Source organism: Protomyctophum parallelum (genome assembly GCF_964188405.1).
Source record: "Protomyctophum parallelum genome assembly, chromosome: 9".
In the NCBI taxonomy this organism is placed as follows: Eukaryota; Metazoa; Chordata; class Actinopteri; order Myctophiformes; family Myctophidae; genus Protomyctophum; species Protomyctophum parallelum.
The window spans coordinates 28,069,727-28,091,902 of NC_139706.1; the positions used below are offsets into that span (position 1 = coordinate 28,069,727).

The 22,176-nt window shown below is 42.7% G+C and overlaps 1 protein-coding gene across 2 annotated transcripts in view; it reads left to right on the top strand.

Moving 5' to 3' along the window:
* The window catches only part of nbeab (neurobeachin b), a gene marked incomplete at its 5' end in the record, with an annotated part of 282,517 nt that overhangs the window by 103,028 nt on the left and 157,313 nt on the right, over positions 1 to 22,176 (top strand). Inside the window, 12 exons of one of the 2 annotated variants that reach the window (XM_083774126.1) lie at positions 9,975 to 10,054; positions 10,907 to 10,969; positions 11,608 to 11,705; positions 12,284 to 12,376; positions 15,203 to 15,311; positions 16,327 to 16,408; positions 16,686 to 16,809; positions 18,800 to 18,992; positions 19,118 to 20,107; positions 20,414 to 20,631; positions 20,772 to 20,982; positions 21,326 to 21,506. In XM_083774126.1, the coding sequence (XP_083630252.1) occupies positions 9,975 to 10,054; positions 10,907 to 10,969; positions 11,608 to 11,705; positions 12,284 to 12,376; positions 15,203 to 15,311; positions 16,327 to 16,408; positions 16,686 to 16,809; positions 18,800 to 18,992; positions 19,118 to 20,107; positions 20,414 to 20,631; positions 20,772 to 20,982; positions 21,326 to 21,506 (2,442 nt within the window). The remainder of the gene's footprint in view (positions 1 to 9,974; positions 10,055 to 10,906; positions 10,970 to 11,607; positions 11,706 to 12,283; positions 12,377 to 15,202; positions 15,312 to 16,326; positions 16,409 to 16,685; positions 16,810 to 18,799; positions 18,993 to 19,117; positions 20,108 to 20,413; positions 20,632 to 20,771; positions 20,983 to 21,325; positions 21,507 to 22,176) is intronic. The other variant, XM_083774125.1, reaches the window with a different exon arrangement.

The following is a 22,176-nucleotide window of genomic DNA, read 5'->3' on the forward strand; positions in this document are numbered from 1 at the left end:
TGAATGCATTTGCCCAACTAAGGACGGCTAATCCAAAAATGTAATAAAATATTTCCAAGATTTCTTTTGAAAATAGCAGATCTATACCAGCTCACAATGCATCACATTCATTCATTAAAACTATGAACTCTGACTGCAGGGGGATATATATAATGATCATTATAACAATGTGCAAGAACATATTTAAAAAGAAGGAAGGACTTTATATTTGTGGACAATCAAAATATGTTTTTTTATTTTAATGTGGTGTCATTAAAATTAATATGGATATGGCAGACTCACTATCTAGAAAATAAAAACATGGCACTTCATTTAAAATAGGTTACAGACCCCTGTTATATGCGCTTATTTTTATAGACCTATTTACTTGTTTCTATGAGACATGGCAACAGCCTCTTTTTTTTTTTTGTAAAATGTTGAGATAATTTCTCAACCTTAAAAATAAATAAAAACATCTCCATAATACTTGGGAAGTTTGCTTTCATATGCTGTATCACACCCGATTCAAGTCTTCTTCAATAAAATGCTACGAGCGAAGACCATATACCATCGGGGCCACAGGCACAGCATTAAGCAGCAGCATTCAACTCATTCCTTCATCATGACTTGAATGAAATAAAATATAATAAACGTTATTTTACTGGTGTTTCAATAGAAACAAATTATTTTGAGGTATAAAGGTGACAGCATGCAGTGCAATAGGAATAATTAACCCAAGTCATGTCATGTCTTCTATGGTGCCAGCCTGAAGAAATGTAATACCACAATCCCCAAAGTGCGCATTCCGTATGTGACATCAGCTGACTGGTAAAGAGAATAGTACGGACATGTTGATTAAGTACGTCTCAAACACTCCTTAAACACACCCATGACTAATTCAAGGCCGTTTTGGGCAATCCACGGGGTGTCGAAAGCGCTTCTTAACATGCCCAAAATTGCAATATGACATACAACACGCCCCCAGCTCATAAAACTGTAATATTATATGTCATATTATATGAATTGCTTAATGGAGCCCTAAATCTCATCAAATGGTCCGTGGCTCAAATGCCAAATAAATAATGGGCCTTGATATGAAAAGTTTGAAAACCACAGATCTAGTACATAAATTACACCAAAATGTTCATCATGGTTGGAATACTTTTTGAATAGTAATTAAGCCCATCACTGAGGACATGACACCGTCCCTGGGGACGTGTCCATACGCTGCTCTGAGACCTGGAAAGCCCAACACAGATTTACCTGGACATTTATGGCATGATAATTAGTCTGTTGAATGTGTAAACATTAATGGATGGTGGCTGGCATATGGGACGGTGATCTATGGAGAGCATTTTGTGCTGGCACAGGTAGGCATATATGAGCATCAGGGTTTCTCCTTAACTAAGGTTCCAAACTGTGGCTTAGCTCCAGAAGGATATGCCTTGGCCTTGGGAGATGTCACTCACCATGAGAGACCATTGTGGAGATGTCAAAGAAAGCTCTTTAGATACAGTAGATGACTAATTTAATATAGAACCTTAAACACGCATTTAAAATGTCAATTGCCTGTAATTACGTCAACCTGTTAACCCCATTATTGTAAACAATTTGTAAATAACAGTAAGAGCAATAACAATGTTATCTTAAATTCAGATCTTTTCCACATACTGTACTTGCGTAGGTGCTACCAAACGTATAGTATTTAGAAGATTTATTTTGGAAATGTGTCGCGCACACACACACACACACACACACACACACACACACACACACACACACACACACACACACACACACACACACAGCATTATATATGATCTATTAACATTCGTGAACCAGCTGGTAAGTTTCCAGTTGAGCCACACATATGCATTTTGTTAATAAAGACTTTAATAATGAGAATAGTGACTACAATAATACTGTACAACTGGAACTCTTGCAGTGGACAACAATGGGTCTCTTTCACTGGTCTCTGCTTGCCTCGGCAGGTCAGCTGTCCCCCACTGTTGTGACAGATGGCTTAACATAGAGATAATGAAGTGTTCAATTATGGGAAAAAAAAACAGAAGCTCCTGCAGCTCATTGTGTTGTGTAATAGTGGTTTCTCTCTTCCCTCCAGGTTCTGATAGAGAGTGCTTTCAAAGTACAGCCATGAATCATCCCCTTATGCAGAGAATCACTGCCGACACTCACACAGATGACCATTGATCAACATCAATCAGGATAACCTGAGTTATTATTTAGTTAGACAAACATTTTTCATCAGTTTTAGTCGATGAAATCAACGCTGTTCTGAAATCAGCCTGATGTAAACGTTTCATTGTGTTTGTCATCTGGCTGTCGCCACGATATTGCATTTAATATGCCTATACTGTGTAGAGTAGTGATTTTTTAACTTAAATTGTGCAAGTCAGTATTTCAAGGCACACATTCATAACCAAATAAGCTGATCTACAAGCTCACAACGTTGTGAGCTTGCTATTTTCATTAAATTTGAATATTTGTCAGAAAAGACCTATTTATAAATGCACCTAGTCTCTGTGTGTACGTATGTACGTCTGTAATCCACGTAACTCAAGAACCGTTAGCCCCGCCGACTTCAAATTCGACACACACGTTCCACAGTGCCCGGTGTTCGAGTCGGTCAGACCCACGATTGTCCAGAACCCCACAAAAAGGCCTCTGCCAGGGATCTGGACAGGGCCCCTGCCCAGTGTCCATATATGGAGCTGGCCTATTCTGACCTCACAACACTCCATATTTGGGCATGGCTGACACAGAACTCCAGGAATAAAGGGACACAGAGAGACACAACCATATGTGTTTTTCTTCTAAATTAATTCAGGAAAAGTCTTTAACTACATTTATTTCATTTGAATGCAATTGGTTTGTGTGAAATATGCAGTAAAGTAGTAAACACTTTGAAATGTGTAATATATATTATACAGTATCACTGACAATCAAAATCAAATGTCTGCATTACTTCAGTGGACATTCGTTATTCTCTTGGAGTGCAAGATGCAAACTAATCAGAGAATGAGAATCAACGAGGGAGCACAGCAAAATCCTGAGTGTAAATCTAAGGGCGCTTTCACACCGGACATGTTTGGTTCGTTTAAAACGAACCATGGTCCGCTTACCCCTTTGGTTCGGTTGGTGTGAACGTGCATACGAACTCTGGTGCGGATCAAAGAAACGAACCATGGTCCGCTAAAAAAGGCCGGACTCGGTTCGCTTCCAAACGAACCACGGTGCGCTTCGTTACTGGTGTGAATGCATTCAGACTTTATAGAGGACCAAATACAGGACGATAGGCAAAATAGCCGTCGGGCGTCGGCAGTTGTGAGGCTGCATTAATAATTATAGTTATAAAAGCATGTATTTTTTTACGGGGATCATATGACAGCTGACAGTCTGATTTTAATAGTAGACGCATACAGTATATGTCGAGGCGCAGCGCAGCATACGAGGTTCACATGCGCAAAATGTACAAGTTATCGACATGGAATGGTGTACGGTATGGCACACGATGTAAGCTTGTAGATCTGTTTATTTTAAGCATGCGCCGGCCGCCGCCACGCAAAGTTATGACAAGTTTTATGACAAGTTTCTCTTTCAACTCGTGTCCCCTCCTTTTTGTGTGTGTGTGTGTGTGTGTGGGCGCGTGGGCGCGCACGCACATGAGGGGACTGGGGGAGAGACCCATATATTTATATGGGAGAGACGCAGAGACAGAGAAATATTTAAAATCATCCATGTCGCGCAGGCCGCAGGTATCGAGAAAAAGCCAATGTTAAATAAGCTATACACAGGTGGTCCCAAATGATTAATTGATTACATCACTATAGCAAAAGACGTAAAACTAGGTCAACTCAATTAGCTGCAGCGGAGCTGTTCTGACTTGAAGCTCAATAACCAACTGACCAAACCATAAGATGACATGGAAATGCCCGCCGCGGCGCCGATTTGATGCGCAGAAATAACATGGGTGAAGGTGCACACATGGAAGAAAAGTCCTTTTTATCGGGGATACCTTGTTGTAGGCTATACGTCTCCGTGAATTTATGCATCAGCATTCAGCAGCAAGCACATTATTGTTCAAACACCTGCTCCTCTGTTCATCTGTTGCTCTTATTTGGCTAATAAAATAATTAATAAGAATGAATGTAATAGCAAGTTGTTGCTGCCTGTCATGTTGCTGTTCTCTTCTCTCTCTGTGTGACTGAAGGTTGCCCCAAAAATTGTAGACAGTGATTTCCCCTCATGTTCTTTTCCCCCTCACTATTTGGTTCGCTTAACATGTCCACGTGTCATTTGTTTACATATTTGGTACGCTTTACAAAGTCCAGTGTGAACACCAAACGGACCAAAATCAAAATGCTAATATTTGGTCCTTGGTCCTTGATCCGGACCTTCTAAGCGAACTTTGGGTGTGAAAGCGCCCTAAGAAAGGACGTTGCACGGAAGTCTGCATAATTGGTTGGCTGTGAATATGTTTGATGCAGCACTCATCATGGCAATAATATTGTTATCAGCCCCACCATGTTGCTCTCTGTCTCTCCACTGGGATTCTCTCTCACTCTCTCACACACACACACACACACACACACACACACACAACTTTTTATTATGTCACTGTGACTGTTGAACATGTGTACTGCCCAGGAAAGGGCTCGAGGTTATCAGTGCCTGGATAATATCGGGCATCTGCACCTAGTACAGGCCAGGGCAGACAAGAATTAAGCTGAGCAGAAGGCTATACAGGATCTCTATTTTAGCAGCATCGCAGGCTCCATAGTACAGCGACAGTACATGTACATGCAGGGAAATTCTGCAGTGAAAGTGCCAATGATTAATGAGAAAGAATGAGATGTTCTTCCATCCAGCCAGTCACAGTGAACTGCTGCTAATCCTAAAGGCAGTATGGTTGCTTCAGTATGCAAGTTGGAAATGCATGCCCCACATGGATATGCAATAACGTGTTGTTAGAGTACCTGCTGTACCCATCTGTATACAGAGATGTCCCTGTTACTGAACAAACATTCTAGAAATGGTTACTATTGGAATATAGAACTAATTAATACTTATTTTAAAAAATAAAATAAAAAGTATCACATTCAGCACCTTTAATAGATTGGTGTCACATTGATTTGGGTGTAACAGTAGCCTGGCTTTGGCCATACTGATAACGTGGATTCACTCTCGCTTCCTCCCCGCCCGGTATCCGTGAATCCACGTTGTGTCTGGCAAAACCAGGCTATGTAACAGGGGCCCATAGTGGCTCACATATATCGTTTTTAGTACACAACAAAGGATCCCAGTGCAGCATATCTACAGTCAGTAATACACTTTGACTGTGTTAAAACTAATGAGCTCTTGTGTCTCCAAAGGGCACACAGCTGAATCGCCATATGACAGCTAGTCAATGCCCTTTGTAATATGCCATATTTGATCATTCATCTTTATTTGGGGACCATATGTACGTATACCTACAGTATGACAGCATTTGGCCTGCCAGACATTAAAGGAGGTTTGTGACGGCAATGGTGTGCCCTGTGTGATGAGAAGCTGACTTATTTTTTAAATATAACATAACATAACACAGCACGGTGGGAGCGGGGAAAAAGAGGAAAGATCGGGCAACAGATTCACACACACACACACACACACCGTGCCATTTTGGTCACACCGTAACCTCACCACTTGACGTCCAATTAATGTAGTTTATATTTTAAGCGCTTGGGCCCATCGCACCAGAAGGTAGGAGGGGAGTCATTCAGGGATGACCGGGAAAGTGATTCCCTCTGCAAAGGCAAGGAAAGGGTCCCATACTGTGTGGAATTTTGCGACAGAGCCCCTCATTATGTATCTAATCCTTTCTAGCTGCAGATTATTAAAAATATCTCTCAGCCATTGTGTATGGGAGGGCGATTTCCATCTCATAAGAATTAGTTGTCTTGCCAGTAGTGTTACAAGGCTATAAGGTCTGCTTGGGATCTAGACAGTGGGAGTTGAGAAATGCCAAACAGCGCTGTAATGACGTTAGGCACTATGTGTCCCAGTTAATACTGTAAGCGTCTCAAAGATTTCAGTCCAAAATGTGTGTGCGTGTGTTACCGGTGTCTGATGGCATTTTTCACAGTTAGGATCAATGTTATCGTATATGTTTAACAGCTTAGCTTTCGTCCAGTGGGTTCGATGTACGACTTGTCTTTACACTGGAGTAGGCCATGTCTGGCACAAGCTGTGAACACTACTGAGAATATCCTGCCAAAGATTGTCTGACATTTCCATTTCCAAATCCTTCACCCAGCGCTCCTTCACACTATTCGTAGATACAGAGGTTAGGGACTGCATTAGGTTATAAAAATATTAAATTATACGTTTTCTCACCTGTACCTAAACTAGAAAGTTATCTATGGGGCTTTTTTCGGGTTTGTCAGGGAATTGGGGAAACCTGTTACACACAAAACTCCGGATTTGTAGATAGCGAAATATATTTTGTCTGGGGAGATCGAACAAATTTGAAAGCTCTTGGAACGAGCCAAAAACATTAATGTATAAATCTTTGAATCGTTTGATTCCCAGATTGGCCCATACGGCAAATGCCCCGTCTGATATGGAAGGAGGAAAGACATGCTTATCTATTAGTGGGGCCAGGGTGGAGAAGGACTGTAGGTCAAAGTGTCGTTTAAACTGATTCCAAATTTGTAAAGAAGTTTTAACAATTATATTATTTGTGTACAAGGAGGAGTTGCAGTTGGGAGGGCAATGTACCAGAGCAGCCAGAGATACAGGCCTTGAGGAAAATGTCTCCATCTCTAACCACTCTGGTGGAGGGCTAAGTGCTCCTGGATATAGCCAGAGTTGTAGCATACTGAGATTTGCAGCCCAATAGTATAATAAAAAATTTGGCAAGGCCATTCCTCCCAATGGTTTTGATTTTTGTAGTCGCAAATTTGCTCTTACGGAGTCTTGGTTTTTTTTCCAAATAAAGTCCAGTATTAAGCTATCAATTTGTTTTAAAGAACGTCTGTTGGAGAAAAATTGGTATGCACTGAAATAAATAGGAGAACTTAGGTAGAGTGTTTATTTTGACAGAGTTAATCCTTGCGGCCAAGTTTAGTGGAAGCAGTGACCATCGCTCAAAGTCCTGTTTAGTGGAAGCAGTGACCATCGCTCAAAGTCCTGTTTAGTGGAAGCAGTGACCATCGCTCAAAGTCCTGTTTAGTGGAAGCAGTGACCATCGCTCAAAGTCCTGTTTAGTGGAAGCAGTGACCATCGCTCAAAGTCCTGTTTAGTGGAAGCAGTGACCATCGCTCAAAGTCCTGTCTCAAGTTTAGTGGAAGCAGTGACCATCGCTCAAAGTCCTTTAGTGGAAGCAGTGACCATCGCTCAAAGTCCTTTAGTGGAAGCAGTGACCATCGCTCAAAGTCCTTTAGTGGAAGCAGTGACCATCGCTCAAAGTCCTTTAGTGGAAGCAGTGACCATCGCTCAAAGTCCTTTAGTGGAAGCAGTGACCGTCGCTCAAAGTCCTTTAGTGGAAGCAGTGACCATCGCTCAAAGTCCTGTCGTTTAGTTAGTTTAGTGGAAGCAGTGACCATCGCTCAAAGTCCTGTCGTTTAGTTAGTTTAGTGGAAGCAGTGACCGTCGCTCAAAGTCCTTTAGTGGAAGCAGTGACCATCGCTCAAAGTCCTGTCGTTTAGTTAGTTTAGTGGAAGCAGTGACCATCGCTCAAAGTCCTGTCGTTTAGTTAGTTTAGTGGAAGCAGTGACCATCGCTCAAAGTCCTGTTTAGTGGAAGCAGTGACCATCGCTCAAAGTCCTGTCTCAAGTTTAGTGGAAGCAGTGACCATCGCTCAAAGTCCTTTAGTGGAAGCAGTGACCATCGCTCAAAGTCCTTTAGTGGAAGCAGTGACCATCGCTCAAAGTCCTTTAGTGGAAGCAGTGACCATCGCTCAAAGTCCTTTAGTGGAAGCAGTGACCATCGCTCAAAGTCCTTTAGTGGAAGCAGTGACCGTCGCTCAAAGTCCTTTAGTGGAAGCAGTGACCATCGCTCAAAGTCCTGTCGTTTAGTTAGTTTAGTGGAAGCAGTGACCATCGCTCAAAGTCCTGTCGTTTAGTTAGTTTAGTGGAAGCAGTGACCATCGCTCAAAGTCCTGTCGTTTAGTTAGTTTAGTGGAAGCAGTGACCATCGCTCAAAGTCCTGTCGTTTAGTTAGTTTAGTGGAAGCAGTGACCGTCGCTCAAAGTCCTTTAGTGGAAGCAGTGACCATCGCTCAAAGTCCTGTCGTTTAGTTAGTTTAGTGGAAGCAGTGACCGTCGCTCAAAGTCCTGTCGTTTAGTTAGTTTAGTGGAAGCAGTGACCATCGCTCAAAGTCCTGTCGTTTAGTTAGTTTAGTGGAAGCAGTGACCGTCGCTCAAAGTCCTTTAGTGGAAGCAGTGACCATCGCTCAAAGTCCTGTCGTTTAGTTAGTTTAGTGGAAGCAGTGACCGTCGCTCAAAGTCCTTTAGTGGAAGCAGTGACCATCGCTCAAAGTCCTGTCGTTTAGTTAGTTTAGTGGAAGCAGTGACCGTCGCTCAAAGTCCTGTCGTTTAGTTAGTTTAGTGGAAGCAGTGACCATCGCTCAAAGTCCTGTCGTTTAGTTAGTTTAGTGGAAGCAGTGACCGTCGCTCAAAGTCCTGTCGTTTAGTTAGTTTAGTGGAAGCAGTGACCATCGCTCAAAGTCCTGTCGTTTAGTTAGTTTAGTGGAAGCAGTGACCGTCGCTCAAAGTCCTTTAGTGGAAGCAGTGACCGTCGCTCAAAGTCCTGTTTAGTGGAAGCAGTGACCATCGCTCAAAGTCCTGTCGTTTAGTTAGTTTAGTGGAAGCAGTGACCATCGCTCAAAGTCCTGTCGTTTAGTTAGTTTAGTGGAAGCAGTGACCATCGCTCAAAGTCCTGTCGTTTAGTTAGTTTAGTGGAAGCAGTGACCGTCGCTCAAAGTCCTTTAGTGGAAGCAGTGACCGTCGCTCAAAGTCCTTTAGTGGAAGCAGTGACCATCGCTCAAAGTCCTGTCGCATACCAAGTAGGCATGGCTCAAAATTGTCCTTGAACAGATTGTTGAAGTCACTTGTAACTTGAATTCCTAAATATGTGAAGCTATAAGCAGATATTTTAAATGGGAAATTATGTAAAGGATAGCTTTGGGCTGTTGAGAAGCTGACTTATGAGTGACATAAGTAACTTTGTGTTGATAGAAGCCACAGCGCTTTAATGAGATGTTAACTTAGCAGGTGTAAACAACTTGACAAGTTGGAAGATGCACATTACAGTTTAGATCACTGATTAAATTCTCAACAAGGACCCAGTGTCAGGATACCAAACACATGAAAATCGTGATACCAAAACATGTAAATCATGATACAAATTTTGTTCAATCATTAAAGGGGATTCCAAGAGGTCCCCAGCTGATAATTAGTAACCAAAATGCGTCTGTACGGGACTGTAACTCAAGAGAGTGTACAATCAGATACAATACATTGTATACTCTCAGAGTCAAATGAATACTCAGGATTGTAACGTGTAGATTGGGCCAGGTCCAAGAGATAGAAAATCATATTAAATGTGGGGTTTGGAATCACTGGCCTAGCCGCCTAGAGTCCTACACAACTCTGGACTGCATACTGTCCTTGGAAACACCATATGCATAATATGCATATGGTGTTTCCAAGGACAGTATCATCAATCATTAATTCTATATATTATATAATTAATGATTTTCATGAGGAGTATATTTTCAGTAATCCTTGTCTCATCCTGACCTTGTGAGCTGGTTAATTCTACTTTCATTACTACTGGTAGTATTTGTCTTAACGCGACGTGTGTTCAATCTCTGTCTGCCTTTCTCTCTCGACTCTTTGCCTGCCCGCTTGTCTGTCTGTCTGTCTGACTCTCTCTGCCTGTCTGTTTCTCTGTTTCTCTGCCTGCCTGTCTCTCTGTCTTTCTCCACCACAGATGGACTGAGGCCCACCCAAAAGGAGATCCTGTCTCTGAGGGCGTTCATGCTGCTTTTCCTCAAACAACTCATCCTGAAGGTGACCCTTGCCTTGATTGATAAAATGACTGTGACACAGAGATAGACTGTGGTTTCATGTGCATACTGATTTAAAAAGATGCCATTCAATATGAACATTATTGTGATAGTGGGAAATACCCAGCCCCATTTAGTTGCCAATCAAGTTTTTGGAACTGAAAGCAGAGCTTTTATGCTGCTTAACCATTTTGCTCCTGAAGCAAACATTTGTGTAGTCGAGGGCTATCTAACATGGTATTTGTATAATGCACAGTCTGCATGCTAGCCCTGTTTTCTTCGTACCGCAATCTCCTTTGTTGCTGTCAGTGTCACAGCTTCCTCTTGTCTCTGCAAATGATTATCCTGTCACATGCAGCAGAGTTTAGCCTCACAGTTCCAGGGAATGGCATAAATACAGGCTGTAAAATAGATTTACAGCCTGTATGCCGCCAACTGGGCTTCTTAGGCAAATAGCAATTATTGTATAGTTAAATAAATGTGTTTTGCTGCGATCAATAAGAGGGACTGTGTGTTCTCATTAGAAGTGTTTCAGTTGTGCGTTCCGTTTAAGCACCGTAATAAGAAGAGACACTGGAGACCAAATGCTAAAATGTGCTCGCAAGTATAATTTCTCGCACGGCAGCATCTGTCAGCTGTGGCTATGTGAAATGTTTCTATGTATCTTGACATACTACAGCATCAGCAGACTGTACCTAAATGGTGATGCTGTCAGTCCTAACACTGGAAAGCACACATTTTGGCTTTCAGCTTACTACAGAAGCTGACAGAAATGCAGTAAATATTATTGATGACATTTCTCCCAAGTTAACCACTTGTGCTTCTTATCTGTCTTTCTACCTTGACATTCTTTCAGGACCGAGGTGTGAAGGAGGATGAGCTTCAAAGCATCCTGAACTATTTGTTGACAATGCATGAGGTAGGTTTTTCTCCACTGCAGTTGAGCTTACAGTACATAGACCTTAGTTAGGCTGTAACGTTATTGTTTTTCAGCAGTGCAGTTGATGGGTTCTTTTTATTTTTATTTGGAAGTTTTACAAACCGCAGCGGTATGGGTACAGCTGGTGCTACAATGGATAATGAAAAGGGATAACCCATAGCACTGTATTTATTTCAGCATCATATTGTCCATCTGTGCATCCTCCTATCCAGTCAATATGGTTCGCCAGATGAAGGGACGATGGTTGATCTTTTTGCTGGGATATGGGCGTCATATCAAAATTGCACGTTGTCAGTGGAATATTCCTGACACACCCCGTAAAACATCCACAGTGACAGTTCCGGCTTAGAATTGCAGTGTATGATGTTTTTTTCTACTGTCTGAATATGTGATGTGAATATGTCTGTATCTGTATGTCTGTTTTTGGAACACTGAAACAAATTCCAATCAACTCTGTTGACATGGCAATAACGTATTGAATCTTCAATCTTCTTCACAATTTTATTCAACTGAAAAGTATTCAATGCCACACTGTTTGGAATCCAGAGGAAACACCTCTTTGCCGGTCCTGATAAAATCTTTCTCAATTCTCAAACTGTCCCCTGTTATTTCTGCAGGATGAAAACCTCCATGATGTTTTGCAGCTACTGGTGGCTCTCATGTCTGAGCACCCAGCCTCCATGATCCCTGCTTTTGACCAGAGAAATGGAATACGGTAAGTTTTTGACTGAGGGGAAGAAAACCACAAAATAAACACACACACAAAGAAGACACACACACAGGACTGATATTATTGTTGTCTGTGTATACATGATTTATACAATAATTCACTTGATCACTCTGGGGGGAAAAGCAGGGAAAAGCAATGATATCCTGACGAAGATCTGAATTGATCAAAATGAACCTTTTCAGTATTACCAGTGTGCAGATGCAGACTCCATTTCCTTGTGTGATACGGCTTGCTTGCATCTGGGCCACAGATAGGCGCACTACCTTCCTCCTCATCCAACAGCAATGATATGATCATATTTCTTTAATGTTTGATCAAACACATTCCATGTGATCCTGTGAATTATACATGCACAACATCAACTATTCTACTTGGGGTTCAGGGGAATTTGTGGTGCAAAGGCTCCTGTTTTGATTAGGACACTCATTTCACGCTTATATAAATTTGCTCTGACGGGAAAAGGCTCTAAGATAACTAGTGCAGTCTGTTCATTAACAGGGCTATATTTTGTCCTGTCAAGGAAGTGTGCTATTGTCGGCCTCTTCTGCTTGCTTCTGTTCCAGGGTAATATACAAGCTCCTGGCCTCTAACAGTGAAATTATTCGAGTGCAATCCCTCAAGGTCCTTGGTTATTTCCTTAAGCATTTAGGACACAAGTAAGTAACCCGTTCCATTGACTTCATAGCTCATTAGAATACTCATAAAAAATTCCTTCCTATGTTCTGTCGCTATTGCCTACCTATATCCCTGTAATATGGGCTCAATGAAAAAAGCATATACAAACTAGTTGGTAGCCGAACTAACGAATAAAGCTAGATTTTCTCACTGCAATTTATTTTTAAGAAGAGTGTATGTACAGTTTGTACAGTTGGAGGAAACTGAAAATTCCTCACAGGGTGCCGGGTTCTAAATGATGGTGCAGCACTCTGTGGGATGCATGGGTTCCTGGCAGGCTGCCCTGTAACGATCATTTCAGAGAAACCAAGGGGAGGGGTAGAAGCATAGATATATATAAGAAAATAAGCTTTTATACGACGTTCATATAAAAAACAAAAATAAGCAGCGTCCTGAATCATAGCCACGTTGACAACGTTTGTAATAAACCAACCCGTTTGTACTGTAGCCCCGAAGCAAGATGGCCGCCGGGTGAACTACGTCAGAGACTCCGCCTTGAGCCATCTAGCCTTTATATATATATCTATGGGTAGAAGAAGGGCTCCAAAATGACTGTCTCCTGCCCTGAAATAAAGTAATAAATGAACCAGTTTGAAAACTGGGATGGACTTTATATACTGCAGAATGTGGAGATGACAGAGAGTGAGAGAGGGGAGGTGGGAGGGGGCTGTTCTTCAAGATGCAAGGAATTGAAGGAGGGAGATACAGAAAACGTTTTGTATGCACTAGACTAGAGGCAGCGGGGCTGGGGCATCAGGCGTTATGGCGTTACCAAGGCCTGTCACTGCCACTTCACGGTAGACTGCCTGGGGTGCAAATGAAAAGAGACATCTGTGCTTAGTGAAAACCTCCCGTTCATCAATCTCTTTGAAAGCTTTCTTAAATATTAAACCCCTATCCAAATTCTGTGTAAGCTCTACTGTAAGCTCATATTGATAAAGGGACTACTATGATTCGATCAGGGCATTTGTTTTGAATGGATGTTGTTTTGGATGTTTGAAAGTGATTTACAATTTAGGCATTTAGCAGACGCTCTTAATCCAGAGCGACTTACATTAAGCAAGAACAAAAAAAAGCATGGGAATAGATCACATAAAAACATTTATCAAGAAACATGCGTAAGCTAAGAAAGTAACAGTGGAATATCTATATAATAAAGCTATACATACATAATATACATAAACTATACATCTATACTACTATGCTATACATATGTACTATGACGTGCTATGACTACATACAATGCAATTATAGTGCTGTCTACATAACATGCTATAAGTCTGTATCAAATGCTATCTAAGTCTACAGAAATGCTATCTAAGGGGGTGGGGTAAGTGCTATGGGCCATGATGGAGTCTGAAAAGGTGGGTTTTCAGACTACGGCGGAAGATTGGGAGTGATGCTGCAGTTCTGACTGCAATGGGAAGTGCATTCCACAGTTTTGGAGCCAGAAGGGAGAAGAGTTTGGGACGTGTGATGTCTTCTGAGATTCTTAGAAGTGTTTGAGACTCCGTAGCCGTTTTCCATGCAGCAACATCTTAAACAATTTATGGTTGGGGTGGATAGGATCCTTCATGATTCCGGCACAAGCTTTTCTGACACAGCGATCGTCGTACATTCAAATATGATTATTTTGGTGGTTCCCCAGTTTCAATAGGATTATTTTTGGGGGTCCCCAGTTCAAATATGATTATTAGGGAGGGGGGGTCACGGCCTGAAAAGGTTGAGACTGCCTTACTGAATACTCTGGCAGGTAGTGGTACAACTGGTATTCGACAAATTCAAGAAGCAACAAATGCAAGAAGCACAACAGGTAATGCATAGATTCAACTCGATAATCTACAGCAATTTTAGGATCACAAAATAATTAATTTGTCCATAAACTAGTAACTGCTGTGAGAGGGTGTCATCGTGTCAGTGTGAGATCTCAGACAAGCTTTTTCTCAGCTTTTTGAGTTGAGGTTTAACAAGATTGCACTGCACTTCATCATGAACTGAAAACATAGACCCTGTAACAGATAAATACTGTGTTAAAGGTATCTGTAATTCTGCCTCAAAATGTAGTATATTACTCCCAGTAGAGGGATATTCAATCTTTTCTGTATCCCTACTTTTCCACACAAATGGCATAGCTTTGTTATTCATCTTCAAAATGATGTAGCCTACCTTATTCCACTGATGTGGTAAATAAGCTCACTGTTAAAAGCTTTTGTCTTTCAACTAAAGTTTTGTGCATCGGTCTAAGGTTTAATGAAGCCATATCAAGCATAAGCAGACCGGTACATGAGCCATGCCTTGGCTGGGTTTGAATCATTGCTCTGCCCTTTCCTCCTTATTTCCATATTTATACTCTTTATAGAGTAACTGCACTCTCCTCCTAAGTGTCCAATTTACCAGCCTAGGCAAACGACAGAAATAGTCGACTTGTTAAGAAAGTCCCCACCTGCCTTGAGGCAGTCGCTGTGAAGTGGTGTGGCTTCGACTTAACATTGTGACAGCAGTCTTTGTGCTGTTTGCAGGAGCAGTTTGTCACTGTAAAACCCAGCCACTTGTGGTATACCTCTACAGCAGTGTCTTTCCTAGTGACAGGGTGACTTCGTTATCCTACGAACCTCCAACGGAATTCTCCCCAATTTCTGACAGCCTGCACCTCCATGACACTTGTCTCCAGAGCCCAGGTGGGAAGGCCCAGGGAGGCAGGCTGACACTGCTCACTGATCCTGAACCTCGAAGCTCCAAGCAGTGCTCTCTTTGCCATTGTGCTTCAGAGTCTGATTCATTTTTGTTTCTTTGTGTTTTCTCCACAGGAGGAAGGTTGAGATCATGCACACACACAGTCTCTTCACCCTCCTGGGGGAGAGGCTCATGCTGCACACCAACACTGTGACGGTGACGACATACAACACTTTGTACGAGGTGATGGACGCTTTTCTTTCTCTTTTTTTGGGTAGGGGGGTCTGTATTGATAGGTAGACAGTAGTGTGACAGGAAATGGGGAGGGGAGAGAGATGGGGGTGACATGCAGAAAAGGTCGTCGGGACCGCTAGGCCGGCTTGGGCCCTCAAATACTGTCTCAAGTGATCAGATCAGATTAGTGTATTCAGACATTGTTGACCTATCTGCATTGGTTGCTGTCGTGATAATGTAACAAATAGGCGTCATTAATGGTTAATTTATACTCTGTTATAGGATGGTGTCACTCGCTGGAAATAGCAGATCTACAAGCTCACAAGTTTGGTCGTACGATTAAGCTTAAATCAGGCTTCAGTGTCCAAGAGTCCATACTGAGACACATCCTTCCTTGGAACTCAGATTTGAACTAGATAAAGTGCCCCTCGGGGCACAGGTCTCCACCAGGGCAGGTCAGGTTGTGGCCTCCTGGTGGCGCTATAGTAGGCCAATGTGAAAAGGGTGCCATTTCTTCTTATGCCTTGGATGGCAATTGGATGATTTGAGGCATTTTGTTCCAAAGGGTTAAACCCACATGTTGGTGGCGCTATAACAGGCCAATGTGAAAAGGGTGGGACATATATTCCTCAGCCTAGTAGGAAAGTCTGTGAAAGATTTCACGTAAATCGCACGCTGCGTTCATGATTTGAAGCTTTTTGTTCAAAACGGGCCAATCCTGCAAACTTTGAAAGCCAATATTAGCCAATTAGGGTGGAATATGAAATATCGGACAGATCCGTCTTGAACACATGACTATAGAGATAGTGTGTAACGATTTGCGGGAATTTTGGACAGAATCTGGAGGAGTAATATCAAAATATGTGTTTTGTTTTTAATCACCTGTGGTGGTCTTTTTACATGTGGTTTTTTTGCTGATCATACTGATTCCAATCTGGATAGGCCAAAAATCGGATTTCGTTGCCAGTTTAATCATGGCCAAATGGAGACAAAATAAGTGATTCATCTCCATGCTTCTTAACAGATTCTCACAGAGCAGGTCTGCACGCAGGTAGTTCACAAACCTCACCCTGAGCCCGACTCCACAGTGAAGATACAGAACCCAAGTAAGTCTGTTGTTGCATGCGAGTCCAGTCAATGTTTGCATGTCATGTAAACCCGCTATACTTCTATACTTGACCCGAGGTTGCTCTGTTCTTGGTACAATCTTTTTTTCCCCCTACACCAAATCTCTGCGCTGAAAATATCTACAAGCTCACGAGACACAACGCGATGGATTTCTTCACACTGATGGAATTTAATTTGGTACATTTACTGTGTTTTTCGTTTCTCTGTTGAGTCCTCTGTTATCCTGCGTGTATGTTTGTGCACATGTGATACCAGTGATTCTCAAGGTAGCAGCCACCATACTGAAGAGCTCCACTCCAAGCACAGAGCTGATGGACGTTCGCCGGCTCTTCCTGTCCGACATGATCAAGCTGTTCAGCAACAGCCGCGAGAACAGACGGTGAGGGGAACTCTCAATCACCCACAGCATCATTTAACGTTCAGATTCATATATCAGAGAGTCAAGAAAAGAGAGATCCTCTTCTGTGTTCGCTGTCTATCATGCTCCTCTAGAGTCTAGACCTGAGATCAGATTAAAAAACAGTTATCTGAAAAAGCTATATTTCTATGTCCGTCATTCTTCGATTTTTCAAAAATAGCAGACCTACAAGCTTGTAGATCTGCTATTTTTCAATAGCTAAAGCATAACTTAATGCTAACACCAAAAGGGATTCCCGCCCAAAATGGTTTAATCATCCTTGGATACAGTAGGTCAACTGATGGCCCAAGGGTCACATTGTGTGTTCTTTTACGGCGTTTTGCGGATCCTAAAGTAGTTGATAGGTTATCACTAACACCCCACTAGACACCATCTACAGCTGCATAAATGAAATGATAAAACTTTATACGGATGTATAAATATATACAGTGTGCAAACGTGAATGACAAAGTGAGGTTGAGATTTTTTTACGTCCTCCGAAATTCGCTCCGATATTCGGCTGAAAGAAACGCACCAGTGGCACCAGTAGTACTTTTAAGATTCTCAAAAGTACTACTTTGGATGTCACAAACCAAATGCTGTGGAGCTTTTCGGTAACCTTGGCTAATCACACCAAAATTATATATGCTCAATAGATAGGGTTAAGTAGGGATGGAGCTTGATAACCGATACCCGGAAAAAAACGATTCCGCTAACAAGCTTATTGAATACCTGTTATCAATAATTTTTTGGCTTATCAAGCCTGATATCGAGCATATATCGGCCTATGACGTCACATTTAAACAATCAAGACAAGAGGCGTTCAAGAGATGTCTCTCAACATCATACCCCTCACTCAGGTGACCCAGCCAGATTGATCAAGTCTCAATTTACGTCCCAGTAGCTACCCTCGATCAGTCCCATTAGGGAAAGACCAGGGCCACACAATCCGTTGCTCCGGAACGCCGAACTACTCTGCCGGGATTGGGAGGTAGATCAATCTGCTGTGTGGAAGGACTAGGCTTTGTAGGTTGACTCCTTGTCCTCTCACCAGGTCCAGGACCTGTGTGTTGCACCAGACTCCTAGCATCAGACACTTCATTCAGGATTGGTGGATTATTGTTTCTGCAGGCTCCACCTGGGCAACAGTGGTGCTGCAGGCTCCGCTTGCAGCTTGAAAGGCCCTCCTAAAGGCCTCACCGTGGGTTTGTTGGGCTTCCTCCTCACGGAAGACACAGGCTGGGGAGCCAACCCATACTGCGCCCGGGTGCCGTCTACATTCCGGCTGTCACCCGTCTCTCCGGTGGTCACCAGACTATTCCTCGTTGTCACGTAGTCTATTCCTATGAGTCACTATAAATAGAATAACTAGAACGAAAAATCATTGCATGGATGGAACTGGGTTTCGGATCTCGCAACATCATGCCCCTCACTCAGGTGACGCAACCGGGGTGATCAAGTCCCGACTTACGTCCCAGTAGCTACCTGGCACAAACATGTAGGTCTAAAAGTGTATTGATACCTGCCAACCAGCACTGTCCGGGTAAACAAAATGTCGCTTTTAAAGTGACGGTACACATATTAACAATTTAATAGTTTCTTTAATATTATTTTATTGGTAAAAAGGTAATTTGCCTTCCATCTTTTAGAAAAGTACTGTATTTGAAGGCACTAGTAAAAGATACTGGTTGTGTTGTCTCCCGTATTTTCACAAGATAATAGAAAATGCTCGATAAGCCTGATCGATAAGGTGCTCGTTATCAATAAAAATGTACAAGCTCCATCCCTAGGGTTAAGTGGGAAAATATGTTCTTTTGTATTTTAGGTGAATGGACAACGGACCCTTTAATAATGAATAATGAAAACGGTATATAATATACTATGAACACTGATCATAATTTAAAAATAAAATTGAGGAAAGACAAGTACTTTCACTGTAACTGAATGATGTGAGACGATGTGTGTGTCGTAGGTGTCTGCTGCAGTGCTCGGTATGGCAGGACTGGATGTTCTCGCTCAGCTACATCAACCCCAAGAACTCTGAGGAGCAGAAGATCACTGAGATGGTCTACAACATCTTCCGCATCCTGCTGTACCATGCCATTAAATATGAGTGGGGTGGCTGGCGTGTGTGGGTGGACACCCTCTCCATAGCCCACTCCAAGGTGAGTCCGTTATATTTTAATGGCAAAGCACTTGTGATGTGTATTAAATGGAGGGGAAATGCTGACCTCTGCTGTTACAATAACATTGTACAGGATAATATCACTAACAATGGCTTTTTGCCCAGGTGACATATGAGGCTCATAAGGAGTACCTAGCTAAGATGTATGAGGAGTACCAGCGACAGGAGGAGGAGAACATTAAGAAGGGGAAAAAAGGTTTTGTCAGCACAATCTCTGGTCTGTCTGCCCAAGCCTCAGGCATCGAGGTCAGAGAGATCGATGACAACTCTCAGACCCACACGCCAGAGAGCGAGGCGGACTATGAGAGTACTGACTCGCGTAACCTTCTAGCTGAGGGAAAGGGTCCTGTGAAGACCATCAGCAGGCCAGAGGGGACGTTGGATGGGGTCGGTGTTGAGGTTCATGACCTTCTGGTGGACATCAAAGCAGAAAAGGTTGAGGCAACAGAGGTCAAGTTGGACGATATGGACTTGTCCACTGAAACTCTGAGGTTGCCTGAGCACAGGACACTTGTGGGAGTGGACTCCTTGTTGGACAATGTTTACTGTGCTGCTGTGGAAAAGCTCAGCAATAATATAAACAGTGGGCTGTTGCCGAAAGAAAGCCTGACGGACAAAGATCCAGGGCCTCTGATCACGCTAGCTAATGACAGCATCCCTAACGGCAACTTCTTGTTTAACACGGTGGCGAGCAGTGTGGTAGAAAATCTACTACCGGAGCGCAACCCAGCTGATCCACGGATTCTGCCTTGCCCAGACCCCCAGGTCGATACCAGTGCCAGTGATAATGACTTGGGTTTACTGGCTCGCATGGCAGGAAGCCCTGAGCTGGGCTACATTCCCAGCACTCTGGAGGAGGAGGAAAATAAATTGCAGTCAGCTCTGGGAGACATGACCTCCATGACTGGGGCTGAGGCCTCCTCCCAAGGGTCGGTGGTCACTGAAGACACAGCTGCAGCTACAACTGAGGGAGACCCATCTGCTGCTAAAAGCTGTAGCACTACAGAGGCAGCCAGCACGGCTTCTGACACGGAACGTTCAGATGATGGGAAAGACAAAGAAATTAAGAAGATTCAGACAACAACCACCACGCAGGTAGGTCACAGCATGATCATACAGTCTGATGCACTTTAATATGCAAAAATGAATAGCTAAAATGCTGAAAACTCACTTAGTTATCCACCAGTCAGAGACTGGTCGTTTTATAAATCTAAATTAAAACGTATTGATCAGACGGAATGCCTCATTTAGTTTAAGAGCCTTTTAAGAGTTTAAGAGCCTAACATAATATGTTACACTGCAAAATGAGTTAGTTTAACTCCATAGACCCATTGGTCGCTTGAAGCTTACAAGCGGACGATGATTGTAATGATTTGCGTTAACCTGGTTGAACGTTTTCAGAGTCTGCTTGGGCACTCAGACAGTCAGATGGAGAGGGACCTGTGTGTGGACCTGGGCTTCAGGGGCACGCCGATGATGGAGGAACAGCACCAGCAGTTCAGCCCTGGCCCACGCACCACCATGTTCCGCATTCCCGAGTTCAAATGGTCGCACATGCACCAGAGGCTACTAACTGACCTGCTGTTAGCTCTGGAGGCCGACGTCCATGTCTGGAGGAGGTGCGTAGCTCAAAATTGACATTCAGGCTTTCTCATTAGCTACATAACCTCTGACCGATGGTTGATAATATCATGCTAAATGTGTGCCATTATCAACAAAGTAATAATATATGATATCTTTTGTTTCTTTGTGCCTGCAGCCATTCTACCAAATCTGTGATGGATTTTGTGAACAGTAATGAGAACATTATCTTCGTCCACAACACCATTCACCTCATCTCACAAATGGTAGACAACATTATTATTGCCTGTGGAGGGATCCTGCCCCTGCTTTCTGCAGCCACGTCTCCCATTGTGAGTGCAACGTCTCTTCACTGTGGGGTAACAGTGCCATCTGGCGGCAGAGAAGTAGTACTGCATTTTCAACCACCACTTCATGGAAATAAAACGTACAGTATTAATACTGTCTTTATTGATTGAGGTCACCATTATTTGGATATCCTTATTCTATTTTTACTGTCATGGTTGTTGTCTCTGTGGTTTAATCATTTATGTTGTCAATTTGGCTTCCTTGTATTTCCTTTGTCTGCCATGTATGTAATACATGAAATACATTTCAGTTTGGGAGTCCTTGACATGACAAAGTTTGAGAACCCTTGCTATCCGGAATTGTATCGTCACTGCATCACCACTACATGCTGTTGCACTGTACACACTATGTAACCATGGGTTTACTCCCGGTTGTTTGTCCAAGACGGAGTTTGAGAACATCGAGGCGACCCAGGGCATGTCCTCGGAGACCGCTGTGACGTTCCTATCACGCCTCATGTCTATGGTGGACGTGCTGGTGTTCGCCAGCTCCCTGAATTTCAGCGAAATTGAGGCAGAGAAGAACATGTCCTCCGGTGGCCTAATGCGTCAGTGCCTCAGACTGGGTAGGGTGTGTGTGTGTGTATGTCTCCTAATGCGTCAGTGCCTCAGACTGGGTAGGGGGTGTGTGTGTGTGTGTGTGTGTGTGTGTGTGTGTGTGTCTGACAATAAATCTATCAGCTTTAGACGTTAATGGAGTATAGATATTGCTTTGTCACATGTTGTAATTTGTCAGGAAATGGCATTGACTTTATTTGGCTTCTACTACCACAGATCCAGTTGTCTTTGGGAACAATTTATCTTTTCATTAGTATTGCGTAAATGTGACATTTACAATGTAGTATTGAAGTGTAATTTTATTTCTGCCTCTTGGCCAGTTCCCACTTGTAAAAGAGTCTCAATGTGTTTTTACTGGTTAAATAAAGGTTTTTGAAAAAATGCAAATTCATTTTATATTGCTGATTGTAGAATTCATAACTACTGTAGTAGACAGATTCATTGGTAGTGGAGTCAGGTGCGCCCTGCAAATGCCAGCCAGTGTGTCTCATTGGCTTCCATAGGGTGTGCTGTCCTTGTGTGTCTGTTTACGATGGTTTGTCCATAATATACTGTCACACAGAGGTTTGTTGTACCTCCAAAAATAAATGAGGTAAACTATAGTCAACTTAGATTCATTCTAAAGAGGCCATGCATATTATGAACTAATGTGTGATTGTGTGTGTGTGTGTGTGTGTG